This window comes from Trachemys scripta, chromosome 9, assembly GCF_013100865.1.
Source record: "Trachemys scripta elegans isolate TJP31775 chromosome 9, CAS_Tse_1.0, whole genome shotgun sequence".
Lineage (NCBI taxonomy): Eukaryota > Metazoa > Chordata > Testudines > Emydidae > Trachemys > Trachemys scripta.
The window spans coordinates 49754216-49776607 of NC_048306.1; the positions used below are offsets into that span (position 1 = coordinate 49754216).

Here is a 22392-nt window from a genome sequence, read left to right on the forward strand (position 1 = left end):
TTGTCTCCATAACGAGTGGCACTGGTGATGATACTGGGAAACTGAAGTGTCTTAGGGAATTGCTTGTGTGACTTGTGGTTAGCCAGTGGGGTGAGACCAAAGTCCTCTCAGTCTGGCTGGTTTGGTTTGCCTTAGAGGTGGAAAACCCCCAGCCTTGGGCTGTAACTGTCCTGTTTTAAGCGTTTTGTCCTGAATTGGCACTCTCAGTTGGGTCCCACCAGAACTGCATTGTTACAGGAGTCCATCAGGTAAACATTATGACTGCACTTGTTTGGAAAGGGGTGCTCTGTGCTGTATACCCTCTCTGTTCTCTGGCCGGTATATCTAGGCCCAGCAGGATGGACATAGATTAAAGCCAGAAATGACCATAATGATCATCTGGTCTGACCTCCTGTATAGCCCAGGCTATAGAATGTCACACAGTTACCCCTGTATTGAGCCCAGTAACTGGTTATGTTTATAGCCAGCAACTGCAGAGATTAGATGGGAAATGATGCTGAAATAGATCACATGCCCAACAGACACAGAGACCATACTCTGATGAGACTCCTGGAAGGACCACCTCTGAAAGGCGGAACTTCCCAGGATGTGCTAACCCTGTCAGCCAATCAGCATTCAGAGTGCCCTTTTGAAGCTGATGCCATTGCACAGTGGCACCCCCTGGTTCAGAGGCAGCCAGGATACTCGCCCTTTTCCAAACACTCTTCTGCTCGGTCAGTCCTGGGGGAGCCCACCGAGGGGAGGTGTATAACATTCCTCTTCTAGGTGGTTGTGAGACTCTGCGCTGTCACAGCAGGGACATACAATTGATTTGGCTCATCCCAAGATATGCAATCTCAAGGAGCAGAAGGTAGCAAAGGGAGCAACGTGGAGGGTTAGTGTTGCCTGGCAAACGAGTATGTCAATGCTATGGGGGCTGCATATGTGAGAGCCTGCATTGGAGATGGCCTGGTTCCCTCTGCACCTGGCTGACGTGAGCGAGTGAGGAGGAGAGCCTGCTGCAACTGCTACAAGGCGAAGCAGTGAGTGGCCAGGCCTGATTGGAAGCCAGTGTGTGGTATGGTCTGACTATGGGAAGACCTCACTGTGCTCTCCTCATCATGAACTCCTGAGTGGCCCGTGGCAAACATGAAGTCCATAGGTGGCCATGGCCTTGTATGGTGGAGTGTCTGTGGTGTGGTCAAACTGTAGTGTGGCTGGAGTATAAACATACAGAAGGCTGTGGGCTCTGTGTGATCTGTAACTGGGCCAGGGACTGAGTGAGGGGAGAGGAGGGCAAGAAAAAGAATTGGCCAAAGAAGGAAGGGAAGAGAAAAGTAGAAGAAGCAGAGTAAGGGAGAGAGTGAAGGAGAGGTGGAACTAATCTGAGTACTTGGTGGACATTAATTCCCACTCTGCACTTTGGGGCTTCCTCTAGTGTAAGAAGATAAGAGTCTACTGCTGCTGGTGGTTAACAGATTAACTCCTTTGGCTAAAGTTGGAGAGGCTCCTGCTTTTAGCAATGAAGGTCCCAGGTTCAAAACCCGCTCTAATGGCCCAAGCAGGATTATAGTCTCAGCCAGCCTTCCTCACTGGCACAGCCCTGTATTACCTGGGTGGATATATCCCAGCAATGGTCTGTGTAGGGCAGCCCATGAAGAAGAGGGGGAGGCAGCAGAGGATGGAGATGAGGAGCACCACCAGTGCAAACCGTGGGATGGCTTTGATGGAGAAGCCAAAGCGCTTCATGATAATTCCTCCTAGAAGCATCCCCAGTGCGGCTGCGGGCAGGTTCACAGCTCCTGCAATGAGAGAAGAGGCAGCAGCCATGAGTGCATGTGAAGAGCTCCCCTGGCCAAGAGCCATTCAGTAGGGGGGAAGGATAGCTCAGTGGTTTGAGCATTGGCCTGCTAAACCCAGGGTTGTGAGTTCCCTCCTTGAGGGGGCCACTTAGGGATCTGGGGCAAAAATCAGTACTTGGTCCTGCTAGTGAAGGCAGGGGGCTGGACTCTATGACCTTTCAGGGTCCCTTCCAGTTATATGAGATAGGTATATCTCCATATTTAAAAAAAAGAAAAAGCACTGACATTCAGAGGAGCAGAGCTGGCTAGATATTTGTGGTGGGAGGGAGAACCACAGACCCTTCAATCTCCTGAGGCCAATTAATTGCCACAGTACCTGGTGTGCACTAGTGACCCCAGGCTGGGAAGTTTCATTGTGATATCACATCTATTTTTCATAAACCCTAAGCAGCACCTTTGCACCAATTTGGCCATGCCTCCTTCTTCCCCAGCTGTGATCCTAAGTCAGGGGCTGCAAGGAGGACAATGTACAACCATTAGGCCAGCTCTGTTCCTCTGAGGGATGCTCTCGAGGCTCGGGGAATTCCTAGGTGGCTTGTTAAACTGGCTTGACAGCCCATTTGCTGTAGCGTGGCAGAGGATCTTACCCATGGCAGGGAGATTACATTAATTTTACACATCTACCGAATGTCAAATTTGGTGTAAGATACTTTTCCACTGACGCACTTTCTCTAACCAATTGATTTGAAACAACTACTTGACTTTGCCCTGCCCAAGTCAGTAGGTTGCATGGTGTACATGAGAGCAGCCTCTAGCCCACTAACAGTAAGGTCAACCATGGACAGCCCAACTGATGAGGTCACCATGGCCTCATCCTCACAAACATTCAGGGCAGGAAAAGGGAAACGACTTGTATTGGCTCAAGACCAGAGAGGTGGAGGTCTCTGAATCTTGCCTACATCCTTCCCCAGCTGCAGTGCCAGGAGAATGTATTTCCCATGTTTTTCCTCTTTATATTTTAAAAAGCTGTGGAAATCATGGACTGGATGCCCCCCCATCTGTGAATGCATTTGCTGCATTTCAAATCTTCCCTTTGAATTCAGGGCCATTTGCCCCCTTTCACAGGGACATGGACATGTGTCTTACCAATGAGGAAGTTGGCATAGGAAGAGGTGGTGCCATACTGTTTCTCCAGGAACTTGTTGAGGAAGGTGGCGAGACCAGCTATTACTGAGGAGAAGCTGCACTGAGCCAGGACCAGGAGGATGAAGAGGGGGTTGAGGAGCAGCTTGAGAAAGATCCGAGGGAATTCTACAAGGAAACAAGAAGGAAGAAGTAATTTATCAAGGAAGAGGTCATGCCAACAGCTCGTCCCATGAAAAGAAAGCTTAGAAACAGCCTTTCTATGATGACTTAATACAGGAACCTCTGGAGCACATGTGGGTTCTGCTATTGGAGACAGTTCCCAGAAGAATGGTCATATTGGAATAGGGAGGTAAGCAGTGCTTAATTTGTAATGAAAGAGGTCCCGGAGCTTAAGCAATTATTTTACATTCATAACTGATGCGGCAAGCCCAGAGGTGCTGAGGCTATGAACTGCTGAACCTAGATGTGCCAGGGCTCAGCCTTGGCAGAAATTAGGCCCTGCAGGTAAGGCTGCCTTGAGCCCTACCATCGACCTCTTCTTTCTGTGTCTTTGTTTTTCTGAATTTGGACATCCTGCCCTTCTTGTAATATTGTCTAGCTGTGTCATGCTGACTTGTTAAAATGTGGGCCAAATCCTCAGCTGGTGTAAACCGATGAAACTCCATTGACTTTAATAGAGCCATGCTGATTTACACCAGGTGAAGATCTAGCTCCTGGACTCTGCTTGCAAGGAAAATTAACTGCTTGTTCATTTGAATAAATGACAGAGTGTAATTTATTATTCCGAAAGGCCAATACGAGATGATCTGCATCAGACTGGCCAGCCTAGCGATATGCCACAGACAGCTGACTGACCCCAAGTTACTCATGGACCACTGTCATTCTATTGATCACCTCCTTAACTTTCACCAGCTTTTTTTAGAGGCAATTTGTCAACATGAGGAAGAGGAAACATCCTTGTCTGGAAGCTCCCAGGCAGCAAAGCAGTGGTGCAGTGTGCTACCCCAGGGGGAGGGTGGCACATCCTCTGCGAACAACGTGTAATTGCTATGTGTCAGAGTGCGCTTGTGTCCCTGAGATCCCTTTCCTCTGGAGAGAGCTACATTTAAACAGGCTGGCTTAGATCGCAGTTACAAGTTTGAAGGTAGACCTAATGCCTACTGCCATTAATCTGCACCTTGTATTCCCTGCAGAATTTGGTAAGAGCAACATGCTGGGTACTATTGTCCAAAGTGCCTAAGTGACTTAGGAGCCGCAGGCCCACTTTCAAAGAGACTTGGGCCCTAGGAGCTTAAGTCACATTGACTTGCAGCCGGGGAGACTAAAGTCACTTCTGAATGCCAGTGAGGAAGACTGAATATGAGTCTTGGGCACACTTTGAAAGATTTGTCCCTCAGTTCCAGATTAGACTAGCTGCGAGTGCTGCCAGCAAGGCCTGAGGAGCGTAGGCAGCAATGTGCCAGGAAGTTACGCAGTGCCTGCCTAACTGTGTGAGTCACTCCAGTTCCTGAGCGCACTATCAGCTACTCAAACAGTTAAAGTGAAAGTCTAGAACAGGAGCTCTTTACTTTTAATGAACTCCGTCAGGGAGACTTCTTCAGCCTTTGCCTTCTCCATCTTCTTCAGCATGTCTGCCTCAGCACCCGCATCCTGGGGAGAGCAGAGAGAAGAACAGCTTACTCCGAGAGGCACTGGCAGACAGTTGGCATTCTCCAGGTGAGTGATGGGTGCTGGAAACTACCCCATAACTGTATCAGAGAGACAGCTCTCATGCAGTTGTGGTCACGCACAGAGGCACGGATGGCAGCATGACAATCAAGAAAGCTTAGCTGCCCCCTTCCAAAGCACTGGCTGGCCTGCTCCGACACAAGAGCCAACTCAGCCCTTGTGGTGCTCAGTGTAGGGAGTGCCTCAGGGTGCATAAAGGGGAAGACAAGGAGATGTGCTTCTCTGGTGCAGCTGGACATTGCCAGCTGTGTCCTGGCATTCCACCTGCTGGAGCCAAGCTACTCTTTGATCTTTCGCCAAGGTTGAGGCACCTGCTCAGCCTGCGGCAGTGAAGGAGTTAATTATCTGAGCGGCTTCTCAAATCTGCCCCCGTTAGGCGCCAGAATAGAGCTGGATGAGAAGCAGTTTTCCTGTCTGAGAAATTTTGAGAGTTTGAAAAAAATTCACACCCTAAATTGGGATGAAAAGTCAAAAATCGCAAAAATTGTCATAAACCAAATATCTGGGGAGGGGGGAGATTCCAGTTGGGTCAGATGAAAGAAAATTATGAAATGTTTTGTTTCAATTTTGATTTTTTTTTTTTTACTATAAATTAACTTAAATTTTGAAATGAAGAGCCGTTTCAAACCAAAAAAATGGAACTTTTCATGTCGAAAACATCAAAACAGGACATTCTGACAATTTCAAACCTTTCTCTACCGCCCATCCCCCCAAAAACTGTTCTCAAAATGGGGAATTTGTCCAGACTGGCCCTTTCCGGCAAACAGTTTAGATGAATCAGCATTTCTGACCCAAAAAAATGTATTGTGGAAAAATTCCCAACCAGCTCTGTTACACAGCTTGGCGTGGTGCTGGTACCCCACAGCAGAGCTCCACTTTGAACAGTTACCCCTGGGAGCCCTGTGCTGGTGTCCCTGATAATGATCTTGGAGAAAACAGGACAAGGATGGGGGTGGTGATGCCACTGTAAGGGGAGGAAGAGAAGGGGCAAGAAAGCACGGAATGCCAAGGTGGCTATAGCAGGGAGATGGGAGGAAAGAGGCTAACAAGACAGGTGCAAGGTGCAGTGAAACCTCGATTCCTACGGAGAGGATAGTGTCTTACACAAAAATACAACTAAGTGAATGCAGTGGTGATAAAAGACTGACAGCCTTGGTGAATGAAATAGGAACATAGGAAATGCAAGCAGTCCATCGACTCCAGTATCTCGTCCCCAATGGTAGCCAGCACCAGCTGCTTCAGATGGAAGAACTCCTGCCATGGGCAGTTATGGGTTAACCTGCTTCAAGCCAAAATGTCTTCCTGAAGCCAAGCATTTTGAGCTTGGTTAAAGCCCTGAAGAAGGAGGGCTTATGTCACTGTTTTCTGTATAGCTCCAGATATTCTCATTATACACATAAATGACCCAAATCTAGGGAGGTTCAAGATCCCTGCCCAACTAGTGGGATGACATTGGCACCCAGGTGCCAAGTGTAATGGCTGAGTGTGGACTGAGATCACCAACTCGTAACATAGTTTGGTAATCAGATATTCATGCATTGTAAGCTTTAGTTGTAAAAAAAGAGGAACCAGTGCAGTGTAGGGTCCCTTACATGTGGGGAAAGAAATCCAATTATTATTGTACATTATTTGTATTACAACACCTGGTAGCAGAGACAACCCAAGCCTGCCGATAGTGTGGGGGGGGAGGGGCAGAGTGAGGGCAGCCAGCTTCAACGGTGTTACTGAGCATGCTCAGTCTGTGTGAGCATGCTCTATACAAGCCAAACAGCAAATCCAGGGTGAGGGGGCATGTGACCCCACATGCCCTCCCCCACGTCGCCTCTGCCTGGGAGCTCCAAGCAAGGACCAGGGCTCCATTGTGCTAGGCACCATAGCGATAAGTAACAAAGAAGACCGTTCCTGCCCCAGAGAGTTCCCAGTCTAGTGTGTGAAAGGATTCACCAGGTGGACAGAATGTACAGACAGGATGGAGTGCAGGGAGGATGAGTTAACCAAATGGACAGAGTAGCAGACAAGAAGAAGTCTCAGCTTGCCACCTGCCTGCCCAAGGCCAGTTCTAGTTTTCTCCTCCGCCCAGGTTAATTGCAAGAAAATGAAGGAGTCTGTCCCTTATAGATTCACTTGCCAAGATTCATAAGCACATATCAGAACGGCCAACATGCTGTCCATCTTCCCTTGTCTCCATTTCCCATAACTGCCCTGGAAGGAGACATGTATCACCACATAAAACACCACAAACCTGCTCTGAGCAAGATGATGTTCTGCCCCTACAATGCCTGGGTCTTACCTGCCCTTTGAACATGTACCGAGGGAAGAAGAAATAGGGAATGGAGGTGAGCAGCAGGCAGCCTGAAGAGATGAGCAGCCCCAGCCACCAGGCTCCAATCCAGCGTTGGTCATGTGGTGTCAAATTCATGAGATCTGAAAACACAGGGCGGAGTGAAGTTACCCAGTGTCCTCATACAACTCCCGTTAGCACAACATGACTCTGTCCCCCTAGGTGGCTACACTATATATAAAGATATATGAGTCTGCAACTGCCTTTGACTCACCAGAGCTAGTCTTTTATCTCAGAACCTAGGGATTCATGTTTGTTAGTCTCAGGTTCGATCCCCGTGCATGGTTGTCCTAATTTGTTCTTATTTTTACACATTCTTGGCCCAAAATAAAAGCAAAGAGAAAAAAATTAATCCACTCCAACCCACTTCCTAGAGGCTTGAGGAGCAAGAAGGTTTATATGAAGCCTCCTGTGAAATAGACTAAGGGCCAGATCCCCAGCTGGGGTAAATGAACGTAGCTCCATTGAAGTCACAGAGACATTCTTCATTGAAGTCAATGCAGCTGCATAGATTTATATCAGCTGAGGATCTGTCCCTAAATGTTTCCACACCACGGGTCACTGCTCATGGCCAGCTGATCCTACAGGGGGAGCCTTGCCCCATACACTCCCCCTTCCCTACCAGGAGCTAGTTCTGAATGGCCAAGGCCCATGCTGGAACACTTCCCTCGCAACCATCCCCCGTTATCTGAATGTAGGCAGCAGGGCCGAGGGGGTTCTCAAAGCCAACACATGAGGTGAGGCATTGGAGCCCATTAATCACAGCCAACCAAAGGCAGTGTGCTGACTGGCCAGAAACCCCTCCCAGGGAGTGTGCTCAACAGCTCCGCACAGCCTCATTAACGCAAGCACAGCCAGGCTCAGACTTCGCTTGCCTCCCTCTCTCTTAGGAGTAACAGACTTGGTTGGGGGGTCCAAGCAAGGCTGCGTATCCAGCTGGTCCGTGGCACAGCAAAGCTGGCAGAGGAGTTGGACATGGGCTTGAGGGTTCATGGTGCTCTGCCTGCCTTGTGTCATCAGCAAAGCAGCTGCTGTCATTTCTAGCAGAGAACCCCCTAGCACCATGAGTGTATCTATTCCTGGTGACTGGTGGGGTCCCAAGGCCTGCAGTTAATCTCCAGGCCAAGGCCAGAGTCTGTGCTGGGCTTGCTGTGAGCCTGGGATCTATCTGATGATCTTGTGCCACTGAAGGAAACAGGAGCTCTGTCATTATTTGTAATGGATGCAGGATCAAGCAATAGCAGTGCAAAATGCAGGTTTAACCTTTCACTGTTACTAGAAAGAGCCCATGATGTAATAGAGATGAGCCTAACCGAGGACTCCATGTCTGAACAGCCCTGCACTCGGGGAGTGCCTGGAAAAGTTACATCATCATCTAACTATGCAGGATTCAAAGTTCTTCCCAAGAAGCCACTCAGTGGTGAAGGAGTTAAAGAAGTCTTTATTCCATCATTCTTTGCCTTTGGGTAGATGGCATGCTTGGAATCCAGCTAGACAGAAGGATTGTAGAGTCAAGAAGGTGCCTGGAAATTTTAGTAGCCACTTTCCGGGAAAGAATCCCTGTTCCATTGTTCCCAGGTTTGGCAACTTTCTGCTCACTGAGCTTAAGGGAAGAGCCCGTCACCTCAGCTAGCAAAGAGAGAGCCTTAATGAGAGCGATTTCCGAAGGTATTAGCTTCACACCCTTCTCCAGGGACCAGAGGAGAGACAAGAGGGTCATTGCACTTCCAGCACAGACATCCTTTGGCCGGGCAGCATTACTCACCCAAGGTCGAAAGAGCACTGGGGTTGGCATGGAAAGTGCATCTCTACATTGTTAGGCCTTTATGAGTGGAAAAGGAACAAACAGCAGGCTTAAGTGTATGCTTCTCAGCCCAGACTTCCTGCCATCCAGGAATAAACCAGGGTCCAGTGCAAGCAAAGCCCACACCCAGCCAGAACAATTGCCTGGCTGCCCTGACCAGAACCAATCCATTCCTGGGTGGGTGATGTCATCAAGGAGCGACCACAGAGAGGATGCTAAATCTGTCTGTCTCCACGGAGACCAAGCCTAGCTCTTCTAACACTTCCTGCCCTCGACTGATTTATTTTTCTTATCTGGCACCTCACAAAAATGTCGCATGGCCCAGATCTTTCTGAAGAAATGCAGGAAAAGCCACACTAATGATGGAGTGGTGGAGAATTTGCTAACAATAGATCCCACATGTACAGTAGATAAAGGACTCCCTGCTGCTGGAAGCTAGACGAATTGGAGGGAGCTGGGTTCTCGTTCTACCTTTACTTTGCTGTGTGTGGCATCTCTTCTCAATAGATGTCTGCCTGGCTGGCTGCAGCACTGTGGAAGCATATGATTAAACCCCAAACCAACAATATTCCAGGCCACATCCCCGCATAAATTGTCTTTTTGTTCTGGGTTTGTACAGCACCTAGCACAATGGGGTCCTGGTCCACGATGAGGGCTCCTCAGTACTACCACAATACAAATAATTAATAATAATCATCTTTGTTCCAGTAGTATCTGAAGGCCCCAGCAGAGATTGGCACCCCATTGTGCTAAGCCCTGCACAGAGACAGTTCCAGCCCTGAAGAGTTTATGATCTAAATAGACAAGGTGGGAGAGGATGTGACTTGGGTAAGGCACACAGCAGATCACTGGTAGAACCAGGAGTAGAAGCCAGGTGCCCTGAAGTCCAGCACATAATACTATCACCTAACCCTGCTACCTCCCCAGCTATACAGCAAGTAAGTGAGCCTAGCCTGGCCCATCCTATGCTGTTCTGGGAGTGGAGTGGACCTTTCAGAAGTGCATTTGCCCCTACCTGCTCAGCTGGGGTAGAGCACCACTCAAGCAGCACCCTTACTGCCCCTGAGTCTCCACAGTGCAATAGATTCTAGAAATCACTACAAATATTTTCCATTCAGCAAGTCAATAAACAACACAGAAAGTCTACAGATGGGCTCTGGCTCAATACGCTCTTTGCCTGTCATCAAGTGTTATGCTAATCTATCGGCTTTCCCCAGAGAGTGAATCTCGTTAGTGGCCATACGCAGGCCTTAGAATATATTCTGTGTGGCTCTTCCAGACCCAACCTTTCAACTGGAAAAGGGTTTCCTGATTCACTACAGCCAGGGCACATGTTTCAGCCAGCAGGCCTATCAAAGTGACCGTTGTCCTTCTGATGCAGAGAGGAGCCTTAGAAAGTCCAGTGCTACTTGTGGAATACTGCATCTGAAGAAGTGGGTTTTTTACCCACGAAAGCTTATGACCAAATAAATCTGTTAGTCTTTAAGGTGCCACCGGACTCCCTGTTGTTTTTGTGGAATACTCACTCACGTCAGGTCTCCCAATGTCCACAAACAGCCGCAGCACCACGGACCCCAGCAAGTATCCAAAAGACGGGCCGAACACAGCAATGGAAAACAGGATTGCTGAAAGCAAGAGTGGGAGAGCACCAGAGTGAGTGGCAGATTACCGAGTAATTGCTTCATTGCTGATTTGGCATTTATCTTCCCAAGTGAGGCAGGAAGGGTGTCACAACACACAGGAGAGAGAAGTCATCTCTTACCAACTGACAGATAATTAATGCCTCCTCTATTGCTCAGCTGTTATATGCACTGTTTATTCAACAGATACATTAGAGATGATAAAGGCAGCTGCCATTCAAAAGGATCCCATCCAAACTGTCAAAATCAAGGCCTTGCAGATGCATTTCAATGTTGCAATCAATGCTTATTGCTACCCTTCGTGCATCACCAGCCACTTATCACAGTGCTATGAAAATCTGCAGTGACGGAAGCAGTGATGAACCATCCATGTGATTGTGCAGTGCTGAGCACCCTCCGCTCCCATTGCAGGCTATAGGAGTGAAGGGCTCTCAGCACTTCGCAGGATCAGTAAGCCAAACCACATGTCAAGGTGGGCAACTAGCCAGGTATCTGCAGGCACCAGGGCCCAGATCCTCAAAGGTATTTGGGCACCTAACTCTCATTGAAACCAATGGGAGTTAGGCACTTAAATACCTCAGAGGATCTGTATCTAGGTACATTGTGGGTTCATGAGACTGAACACCATGTGCCTTTGGCTTCCATTCAGCAAAGCACTTAGCCCCATCCCTTTTCAACAAAGCACTTAAGCACCATCTTAACTTTAAGCATATACTCAAGTCCCATTGATATCAAGGTGGCTTGAACACATAGTTAAGTGCTTTGCTGAACTGGGGCTTCCATGCAGCGTAGATGTGAAGGTATCTGACATAACCACATTGCTTCAAGTGTGTTACTCCTTTAAAGACAATAAGACAGAGTATTTATTCCTAAAACATAACAAGCAGATTTTTGAAGAGTAAGGCTATTAGGAATAAGAGTTGCTTTTATTTTATTAATCATTAGACTGTGGAACACAGAAAGTCATTGAGCCAAAAAATTTAGCACAGTTCAAAAATGGATTGGACATTTCTGTGGATAAAAAGAATATCCAGAGTTATAATGTTAATGTTAACATAAATTCTGTAAGGAATATTAAACCTTGTGCTTCAGGGTTAAAGCCAATCTCAAACTATTGGAGATCAGGATAAGACCTGTGGTGGGGTTGGCAGGGGCGGCTCTATGTTTTTTGCCACCCCAAGCACGGCAGTCAGGTGGCCTTCGGTGGCACACCTGTGGGCGGTCTGCGGTCACGCGGATTCGGCGGCGTTTCTGCGAGTGATCTGCCGGTCCCGCGGCTTCGGCGTACCCACCGCCAAAACTGCAGGACCAGTGGACCTCCCGCAGGCACGTCGCTGAAGGCCACCTGACTGCCGCCCTCCCAGCAACCGGCAGGCTGCCCCCCACAGCTTGCCGCCCCAGGCACATGCTTGCTGCGCTGGTGCCTGGAGCCGCCCCCGGAGGTTGGGGGGGGCAGATTATGCCTCATCTTCTACTGTTGCATTCTTACCCCTTCCTCGGAAGCAGTTGTGGCTTGTCACTGTCAGAGATGATACTGGACTGGATGGGTCTGATGCATTCTGGCCTATGTTCCTATAATCATGGTATACATCTAAATGGTCAATTTAAAATTGTTTAAAATAAGAACAATTTTGTCTCTGACGTGAAGGACTCCAGACTGTGGGATCCAAAAAGGTACTAAGGGCACTCAGTCCTCAAGTGCTGGCTCCTCCTACGGAGTGAAGTGAAGATGAAGGTCGTTTTGTGCATGCAACTGAGCCCTAAATCTGTAACTACTAATTAGACACAGCCCCTTCTGGCCAGCTTTTCAGCAGAGCTCAGCACGTTGGGTGCATGTGGGTGCTGAGCTCTGCGGAGAAGCTGGCCCCACAGGTGGGTACTGAGCACGTGAAAATCTGCCTCTGAGTCTGAGCTCTTCTAAAAATCTGTCCCTTGTAGTTCTCAGCAGGCAGCTGCCATTGAGAGCTCTTGAGGACCCAGCTGCTGCAGCCCCTGCTCCCTATAGGAGACTTTTCTAACCTTTTTGGCGAAATGGGGATGGAGGAAATAAAATCAGAGTATTTAAAAAAAACAAACCCCAAGCCCCTTCCCTTAATTTTGCCCATTCCACCTTATTTTCTACAGAAAGTTTAAGAAGCAGGGATTGCCTACAAGAACCTATGGGCAATGTTTTCCAGAGTGCCAATGTCTACGCTGCAACCTCCCACCCCCTTACGCAGCAGCAAGTCTCAGAGTCAGGGTCAACTGATTCGGGCTTGTGAGCTCCAGGGCTGCCCAGGCACCGACATCCCTCTCCCACTCTGGGTTTCTGAGCCTGGACTCCAGCTCACATGGGAAGGTCTGCACTGCTGTTCTCAGCTCCATGGTGTACACCCCACAAGCTGATCAGTTGACCTAGGCTCCAATATTCGGTGCTGTGTGGGTTTGTTTGCAATGTAAATGTACCCAAAGTGATTTGGGAGCCTAAGCCCAATTTTTTTTTCAAAAGTGACTTAGGCACTTCTGGTCTGACTTACACAGATATTTAGGTGCCTAAGGAAGCAGATAGGCACCTAGTGAGATTTTCAAATGCTTAGGTGCCCAACTCCCATTGGACTCACACTCCAACTGAAATCAATAGGGTTTAGGTGGCTAACACGCTGAGGCACTTTTGCAAACCCTACTCAGTGCCTACCTGGGTCTTTAGGTGACTAAATAGCTTTGTGAATCCAGCCCTTAGGCGTCTAAGGGCCTGTTATTTTTGAAAATGTTACCTCGAGACCCAGCTGAGCTCCTGGCTATCATCTCTCAGTGCACTTGGCATGGGGGTGAACTTTCAAATGGCATAAATAAGGTGAGAGTTCTGAAGCCCCAGCTTGTAAACCACAGCCCCCATTTCCGTGGGAACAGAAGAGCATCTGAGGCTGAGAACTCTCCCTTTGCAATAGGTGGCTACCTGCTGGGTAGTAAAAGTGTCCATTTCAAATCCAAGCCACAGAGTTTCTGAGTCTGCATTCTGTAATGTTTGGCTCCTTGAAGTCTGTAGTACCTCAGCTCGCAGAACAATAAATCAATATTAAATAACAGTCGGGAGATGGTTTTCCTACTGTTTTTCTCCCTTGGGTGGGCATAATGATTTCTCAGAGAGCAAACAGAGTAACAAGCTCTGACTCGTGTGTTTGTGCTGGACACCCATGCAGCCTGAGCCGCTGCCAGCTACTCTGATCCTTCTCTTTGTCATGCCCATACGACATAGATTATCATCACAAATGTAAGGAGGGCAGCCAGCTAATAAAGGGAGAGGCAGCATAGCATTGCAAAGGAGAATCTCATTTAAGGGCCATTAGTGCTGTGTAGGGGCATGATCAGTGGCAGGGCAAAACATCAGAGGTCCGTGCCCTGCACAGCTTCAGGTGGTAATTTTGCTTCGTCTAAACACTGTGGCTGCCTTTTCCCTTGTTCGAGTCTGCCACTCTGATTATGGGTTTGCATTGTTTTGAGTCTGATTAGTTCCTTGGGGAAGGTGGTATAAGATGTGCTTCATTTTTCTTTTCCATGCTTGGCTTGTGGCTTCTTTATAAAGTACCATGTTTAATGGGTACCCACTGTGACGTTGTGCGTCTATATGGTTTTATAAAAACATGATAATAAGTGAATATAATGCAACTGGGATAGTTTTATAAAGATTTGATAATAAGTGAATATAATGCAACTGGGATATACTTTGTGCAAAAGGTCTCTTGTAAGGTATCATTACAAAGCTCATAATCTACTGAGTGTGATCATCCTATTTGTAGAAATGTACCACTCTTGTATCTAAAACTAGAAATATAAAACGTAACTTTGAGGGCCTATTGTAATTATGTAAAGTGTGGGCTATTAATGGTGGTTTGGAATCTTGATGACTCCCATTAACAAGGACCATTGTCTGCAGATGGCTGTGTTTACCTGTTAGTCTTCCTGAATGTGTGTGTGCTGGCAAGTGGGCAATGAAGTCTTGCAGTGACATGTGATCATGTCACCTGAACTGGAATCCATCTTTAACCTGGTGCTTTTCCAGTGAGGGGGGGTGGAAACCCAGAGGGACAAAGGGTTCCCGCCTTATGCAAAAGATATATAAAGGGGTGGAAGAGAACAAAGGGGGAGAGGAGCCACCATGAAGAATCCCCTAGCTATCACCTGTGCTGGAACAAGAGCTGTACCAGGGGAAAGAATTGTGCCCAGGCCTGGAAGGTGTCCAGCCTGTGAAAAAAATCTCTGAGGGTGAGATTATCTGTATTCAGTTTGATTAGACATAGATTTGTGCATTTTATTTTATTTTGCTTGGTGACTTACTTTGTTCTGCCTGTTACCACTTGAAACCACTTAAATCCTATTTTCTGTATTTAATAAAATCACTTTTTATTTAGTAATTTACTCAGAATATGTATTAATACCTGGGGGAGCAAACAACTGTGCATAACTCTCTATCAGTGTTATAGAGGGCGAACAATTTATGAGTTTACTCTGCATAAGCTTTATGCAGGGTAAAACGGATTTATCTGGGTTTAGACCCCATTGGGAGTTGGGCATTTGAGTGCTAAAGACAAGCACGCTTCTGTGAGCTATTTTCGGGTAAACTTGCAGCTCTGGGACAAATGATTCAGACCCTGGGTCTGTGTTGGAGCAGACGGGCGTGTCTGGCTCAGCAAGACAGGGTGCTGGAGTCCTGAGCTGGCAGGGAAAACAGGAGCAGAGGTAGTCTTTGCACATCAGGTGGCAGCTCCCAAGGGGGTTTCTGTGATCCAGCCCGTCACACCCACCTAAATCACTCAGCCACAGGGCTGGTGGAAAAGCGGAGAGTCCACAAATTTAGGCAGAGTCACTTGATGTTTTCTCAGACTTGTGGATTAAAATGTCTAGTACAGCTGACAGTTGTACAATAGATTTTTCCTTTATGGAAAATTTTGATTTTTTTGGAAAAATATTGAAAACCAAAATATTTTGATTCAAAATCATGCCACGGTGCCTCGTCTGAATAGTTTGGGTGCTTTATGCTCCCATTTTCATCTATGGGCTGGGCTCGGTGGTCATAAGAACATAAGAAAGGCCGTACCGGGTCAGACCAAAGGTCCATCTACCCCAGTATCCTGTCTACCAACAGTGGCCAATGCCAGGTGCCCCAGAGGGAGTGAACCTAACAGGCAATGATCAAGTGATCTCTCTCCTGCCATCCATCTCCACCCTCTGACAGACAGAGGCTAGGGACACCATTCCTTACCCGTCCTGGCTAATAGCCATTAATGGACTTAACCACCATGAATTTATCCAGTTCTCTTTTAAACTCTGATATAGTTCTAGCCTTCACAACCTCCTCAGGTAAGGAGGTCCACAAGTTGACTGTGCGCTGCGTGAAGAAGAACTTCCTTTTATTTGTTTTAAACCTGCTACCTATTAATTTCATTTGATGACCCCTAGTTCTTGTATTATGGGAATAAGTAAATAACTTTTCCTTATCCACTTTCTCCACATCACTCATGATTTTATATACCTCTATCATATCCCCCCTTAGTCTTCTCTTTTCCAAGCTGAAGAGTCCTAGCCTCTTTAATCTCTCCTCATATGGGAACCGTTCCAAACCCTTAATCATTTTAGTTGCCCTTTTATGAACCTTTTCTAGTGCCAGTATATCTTTTTGGAGATGAGGAGACCACATCTGTACGCAGTATTCGAGATGAGGGCGTACCATCGATTTATATAAGGGCAATAATATATTCTCAGTCTTATTCTCTATCCCCTTTTTAATGATTCCTAACATCCTGTTTGCTTTTTTGACTGCCTCTGCACGCTGCGTGGACATTTTCAGAGAACTATCCACAATGACTCCAAGATCTTTTTCCTGACTTGTTGTAGCTAAATTAGCCCCCATCATATTGTATGTATAGTTGGGGTTATTTTTTCCAATGTGCATTACTTTACATTTATCCACATTAAATTTCATTTGCCATTTTGTTGCCCAATCACTTAGTTTTGTGAGATCTTTTTGAAGTTCTTCACAGTCTGCTTTGGTCTTAACTATCTTTCGCAGTTTAGTATCATCTTCAAACTTTGCCACCTCACTGTTTACCCCTCTCTCCAGATCATTTATGAATAAGTTGAATAGGATCGGTCCAAGGACTGACCCTTGGGGAACACCACTAGTTACCCCTCTCCATTCTGAGAATTTACCATTAATTCCTACCCTTTGTTCCCTATCTTTTAACCAGTTCTCAATCCATGAAAGGACCTTCCCTTTTATCCCGTAGCAGATTAATTTACATAAGAGCCTTTGGTGAGGGACCTTGTCAAAGGCTTTCTGGAAATCTAAGTACCCTATGTCCACTGGATCCCGCTTGTCCACATGTTTGTTGACCCCTTCAAAGAACTCTAATAGATTAGTAAGACACAATTTCCCTTTACAGAAACCATGTTAACTATTGCTCAACAGTTTATATTTTTCTATGTGTCGGACAATTTTATTCTTAACTATTGTTTCGACTAATTTGCCTGGTACAGACGTTAGACTTACCAGTCTGTAATTGCCGGGATCACCTCTAGAGCCCTTTTTAAATATTGGCGTTGCATTAGCTAACTTCCAGTCATTGGGTACAGAAGCTGATTTAAAGGACAGGTTACAAACCTTAGTTAACAGTTCCGCAACTTCACATTTGAGTTATTTCAGAACTCTTGGGTGAAAGCCATCTGGTCCCGGTGACTTGTTAATGTTAAGTTTATCAATTAATTCCAAAACCTCCTCTCGTGACACTTCAATCCGTGACAGTTCCTCAGATTTGTCACCTACAAAAGCCAGCTCAGGTTTGGGAATCTCCCTAACATCCTCAGCCGTGAAGACTGAAGCAAAGAATCCATTTAGTTTCTCCGCAATGACTTTATCGTCTTTAAGCGCTCCTTTTGTATCTCGATCATCAAGGGGCACCACTGGTTGTTTAGCAGGCTTCCTGCTTCTGATGTACTTAAAAAACATTTTGTTATTACCTTTGGAGTTTTTGGCTAGCCGTTCTTCAAACTCCTCTTTGGCTTTTCTTATTACATTCTTGCACTTAATTTGGCAGCGTTTATGCTCCTTTCTATTTGCCTCACTAGGATTTGACTTCCACTTTTTAAAGGAAGTCTTTTTATCTCTCACTTCTTCTTTTACATGGTTGTTAAGCCACGGTGGCTCTTTTTTAGTTCTTTTACTGTGTTTCTTAATTTGGGGTATACATTGAAGTTGGGCCTCTATTATGGTGTCTTTAAAAAGCGCCCACGCAGCTTGCAGGGATTTCACTTTAGTCACTGTACTTTTTAAATTCTGTTTAACTAACCCCCTCATTTTTGCATAGTTCCCCCTTTTGAAATTAAATGCCACAAGTTGGGCTGTTGAGATGTTCTTCCCACCACAGGGATGTTGAATACTATTGTATTATGGTCACTATTTCCAAGCGGCCCTGTTATTACCACCTCTTGGACCAGCTCCTGCGCTCCACTCAGGACTGAATCGAGAGTTGCCTCTCCCCTTGTGGGTTCCCGTACCAGCTGCTCCATGAAGCAGTCATTTAAAGTATCGAGAAATTTTATCTCTGCATTTCGTCCTGAAGTGAAATGTTCCCAGTCAATATGGGGATAATTGAAATCCCCCACTATTATTGAGCTCTTAATTTTGATAGCCCCTCTAATTTCCCTTAGCATTTCATCATCACTATCACCGTCCTGGTCAGGTGGTCGATAATAGATCCCTAATGTTATATTCTTATTAGAGCATGAAATTTCTATCCATAGAGATTCTATGGAACATGCGGATTTGCTTAAGATTTTTACTTCATTTGATTGTACATTTTCTTTCACATATAGTGCCACTACTCCCCCGGCACAACCTGTTCTGTCCTTCCGATAAATTTTGTACCCCGGAATGATTGTGCCCCATTGATTGCTCTCACTCCACCAGGTTTCTGTGATGCCTATTATATCAATATCCTCCTTTATCACAAGGCACTCTAGTTCACCCATCTTATTATTTAGACTTCTAGCATTTGTGTACAAGCACTTTAAAAACTTGTCACTGTTTATTTGTTTGCCCTTTTCTGATGTGTCAGATTCTTTTTTATGTGAATGTTTATCATCTGATCTGGCCCCTACTTTATCCTCTGCTCCTGACTATAACCTGGAGATTCTCTATGATTAGACTCTCCCCTAAGAGAAGTCTCTGTCCGATCCATATGCTCCTCTGCAGCAGTCGGCTTTCCCCCATCTCCTAGTTTAAAAACTGCTCTACAACCTTTTTAATGTTTAGTGCCAGAAGTCTGGTTCCACTTTGGTTTAGGTGAAGCCCATCCTTACTGTATAGGCTCCCCCCATTCCAGAAGTTTCCCCAGTTCCTAATGAATGTAAACCCTTCCTCTCCACACCATTGTCTCATCCACGCATTGAGACTCTGAAGCTCTGCCTGCCTACCTGGCCCTGCGCGTGGAACTGGGAGCATTTCTGAGAATGCCACCATAGAGGTCCTGGATTTCAGTCTCTTCCCTAGCAGCCTAAATTTGGCCTCCAGGACATCTCTCCTACCCTTCCCTATGTCATTGGCACCTACATGTAGCACAATCACCAGCTCCTCCCCAGCACTACACATAAGTCTGTCTAGGTGCCTCAAGAGATCCGCAACCTTCGCACCAGGCAGGCAAGTCACCATACCGTTCTCCCGGTCATCACAAACCCAGCTATCTACGTTTCTAATGATCGAACCTCCGAATACTAATACCTGCCTTTTCCTAGCAACTGGAGTCAGACTGCATTTCCTATATGCACCATTTTCTCCCCTCTTGGTGAGGGGAAGTTGTACCTTATAGGAGTCCCTGGCCATGGTATAACATGGCATATAGTTCATCCAGAGTGCTCAGCCCATAGAGGAGGATGGGAGCATAAAACACCTGAGCTACAAGTTCCAGCAGGCACCATTTTAAATCAAAATATTTTGGTTTTCAGGAGCTTAGGTTTTTGATAAAATGTGGACATTTTCCACAGGAAGCAGACTGTTTTTTAAGGAATATCATTTAGTTGAAAACCCAACTTTCTACTGAAAAGCAGTTTTGATGGAAAATGTTCAGCCAGCCCCATTGTCTAGGCCAAAGATCATCATCAATAAGTATAATTGCTACCTCCTGGCTCCCCATTTATCTCCCTGAGAGCAGCCCGTCCTTTCTCCAGTGCGGGAATGTCTCCTGAATGGCCTAGGTTCTGTTCATAGAAGGATTTCAACAAGGAGGTGACTGCCCTACCCGACAGAGAGTCTGCACCAATGCAGCGAGGACCAGCAGCCCAGAGTCCAGGCTAGCGGGCTCCTGCAGGAATGTCTGGCTTCCCTTTGTTGAGGTTTAGTAATATCATTTTGGGGGGTTATTTTTAGGAATTTTTGCATTCTATGTACATGTCCAAAAATTGGGGGGGTGGGGTGGATTTCTCTTTTTTTATATTGCAATGAGAAGATTTTTTGGATACTTCCCAAAATTTGTGTCTAAATACGATCGACTTTAATTTTTATTACATGAAAAAAAATGACTTACATTAATTTAAGCTTTGTATCCATGTTACTGAACCCGTGGTTTAGTGGGTTTCACATCTCTCTTCCTGGCACTAGGCCTACATTTTTTACCACCCATATATTTACCATAATAAGAAGCTAATATTTAATCATTCAAAATATAATAAAAATACATTTACCGTTATCTAAAGAGATTTGTCCTTTGCCATCACAGCAATATCCCAATATAGTCAAAGACGAAAATGTTTATGAAATCAAGAATTGAAATTTACATTGAAACAAATTGGATTTTTAAATTTTTTAATACAATTTTTAAAATTGCATCCAGAGTTTGTAATGCAGTATTGTTTTAAATCCTGCGTGTGTGTACAGCGCTACAGCGTGTCCAACAGAAATATGGGAATATGCTGTCACTCAGTGGCTGAGGCAAGTTTAAAGTACCCAGCATGAATTAATGTTAGATATGAGTCAGGGAGCAGGGACAAATTGCACCGGGACAGGGGGGAAGTCAACATGAAGTGAGTAGCCATTTCTGGTATTTTTCCATTATGAATCAGATAAACACCAATTTTTACTTTATTGTTTCAGGGTGTTTTGTGGGTGTTTCTGAGGTAAAAGCCTAGCAGCAGGAGCCCTACAGACATGGGACTTACCAATATACAGCGGAGAATTGTTTGCCTCAGCAAAGTCATCCACATAGGAGATCCCAAAGGGCTGAATGGGAACAGTTCCAATCCCAGCTAACAGCTGGGCTACGACCATCAATGCCCACATGCTGGTTGCCTCTTTGTGGGGGTCCTGGGTAGTGTTGGGACACATAAACATATCATCCTTGTGGCAGAGATTGTCCTTGGTGTGACTGTTGTTACCTGGAATGAGATGGTAGTAGTGTTATAAACCCAAGCACCCATTCACTGACCATTACAACGTGCCATTATGCCCTCTCACTATCTGGCACCTCGTGTCATATTCTGCCCTCAGCACACCCCTGTCTTCTAGGGGTTGTGTAGGTGTTACTGAGGGCATAAGTTGAAGCTTTATGAGAGGTGATGATGCATGAGAAGTGAAATCCTAGCTTGCCATTCAGGCCCAGGCTGAGTTTGCAGGGCTGGTTTTTGTACTTGTAAACTGAGCAGATCACACACTCAGAGAGAATAAACTCTACCATACCACACGTAAAGTCACCTCATGGAGTAGGACCGCACTGTATGGCTGGTGATAGAAGGTGCACTGCCCACTCAATGCACAGCTGAGGCTGAGCTAACTACCTAGACCCCTCTTTAAACCTTCTTACTGGTCAGACATGCTTGGGTGTTGGTGTTCAGCTAGAACTGGGAACGTCCTCATTTTAATCAGCAGCTGTCATCACCTTAACATTCCTTCAAGGCATGACATTACCTTTAGTTTCAGGGGTCAGGGTAGAAAGGAAATTGAGCGGGGACTGTTCTGATTAGAGACAGAGGAAACACAACTCTCCAGTAAGCCACTTTTGGTACAGGAGTAAAGATAACAGTGTTCACCCAGATGTATTGCTCTAAGAAGTTCCAGGTTAGCTTTGCAAGAGAGGATACTGAATTCCTTGCAAAGGCCACAGTAAATCTGGTTTCAATCTATCAGTTAAAGTGCTTGTTAGTTCTAGGGTGACCAGTCAGCAAGTGTGAAAAATCGGGACGGGGGTGGGGGGTAATAGGAGCCTATATAAAAAAAAAAAAAAATAGACCCAAAAATCGGGACAGTCCTTATAAAATCGGGACATCTGGTCACTCTAGTTGGTTCTACTTTAAAGCAGGCCAAATAATAATAGATATTTGGGGAGGGGAAAATCTGTATCCAGTGTAGAATAAAGGCATCATAGATGAAATATAATGATTCCAGGGCATTTATTCACTAGCTCTTTTCATTCTAGTTTCTTGTTCACCCCAATTGTTTCAACATTCCCAGCAACTCTTTTTAGTTAAGAAAATGACTCTGTGGCTCTTCTGTAGTTAGAGCAAATTACAACAAAACAGAAACAAATGTTTGTCAGATGATTATGGGTTTTCGCTGGCGTAATAGGACTGTGCATCCCAATAACAGGCTACCACAAAAATCCTTATGCAAGTTCATTAAAAGCAGTTCTTGCATGTGAGTGGTTTGTGCTTTCAGCATGAAGGAGTCTTCTTAACCATTGGAGATTTTTGCTTTAAAGAAAAGCAGAAGCAATACAACCATATTAAGGATTAATCTCATGCCAAATATCGTTTTGTAAAATCAAGTTGGTTGTAACTTAATGAGTACAGAAATACACGCCAGACCCACAACATTACTATTTCTCTTCAGTTCAGCATTCTGCATTCCTTTCACTTAGAGAAAGCCCCCAGACAGATTTTATTGAAAGCAAACTTAAAATGTGCACAAGTAAAAAAAAAAAAAAAAACGGC

The 22392-nt window shown here is 45.8% G+C and overlaps 1 protein-coding gene across 1 annotated transcript in view; it reads right to left on the reverse strand.

The window, feature by feature from the left end:
- The window catches only part of SLCO2A1 (solute carrier organic anion transporter family member 2A1), an 84417-nt gene that overhangs the window by 17524 nt on the left and 44501 nt on the right, over window positions 1-22392 (reverse strand). The window contains exons 4-9 of the mRNA XM_034782044.1: window positions 20626-20841; window positions 10327-10425; window positions 6946-7079; window positions 4496-4577; window positions 2928-3092; window positions 1592-1781 (exon numbers count right to left, since the gene is read on the reverse strand). Coding sequence (XP_034637935.1) covers window positions 1592-1781; window positions 2928-3092; window positions 4496-4577; window positions 6946-7079; window positions 10327-10425; window positions 20626-20841 — 886 coding nt within the window. The remainder of the gene's footprint in view (window positions 1-1591; window positions 1782-2927; window positions 3093-4495; window positions 4578-6945; window positions 7080-10326; window positions 10426-20625; window positions 20842-22392) is intronic.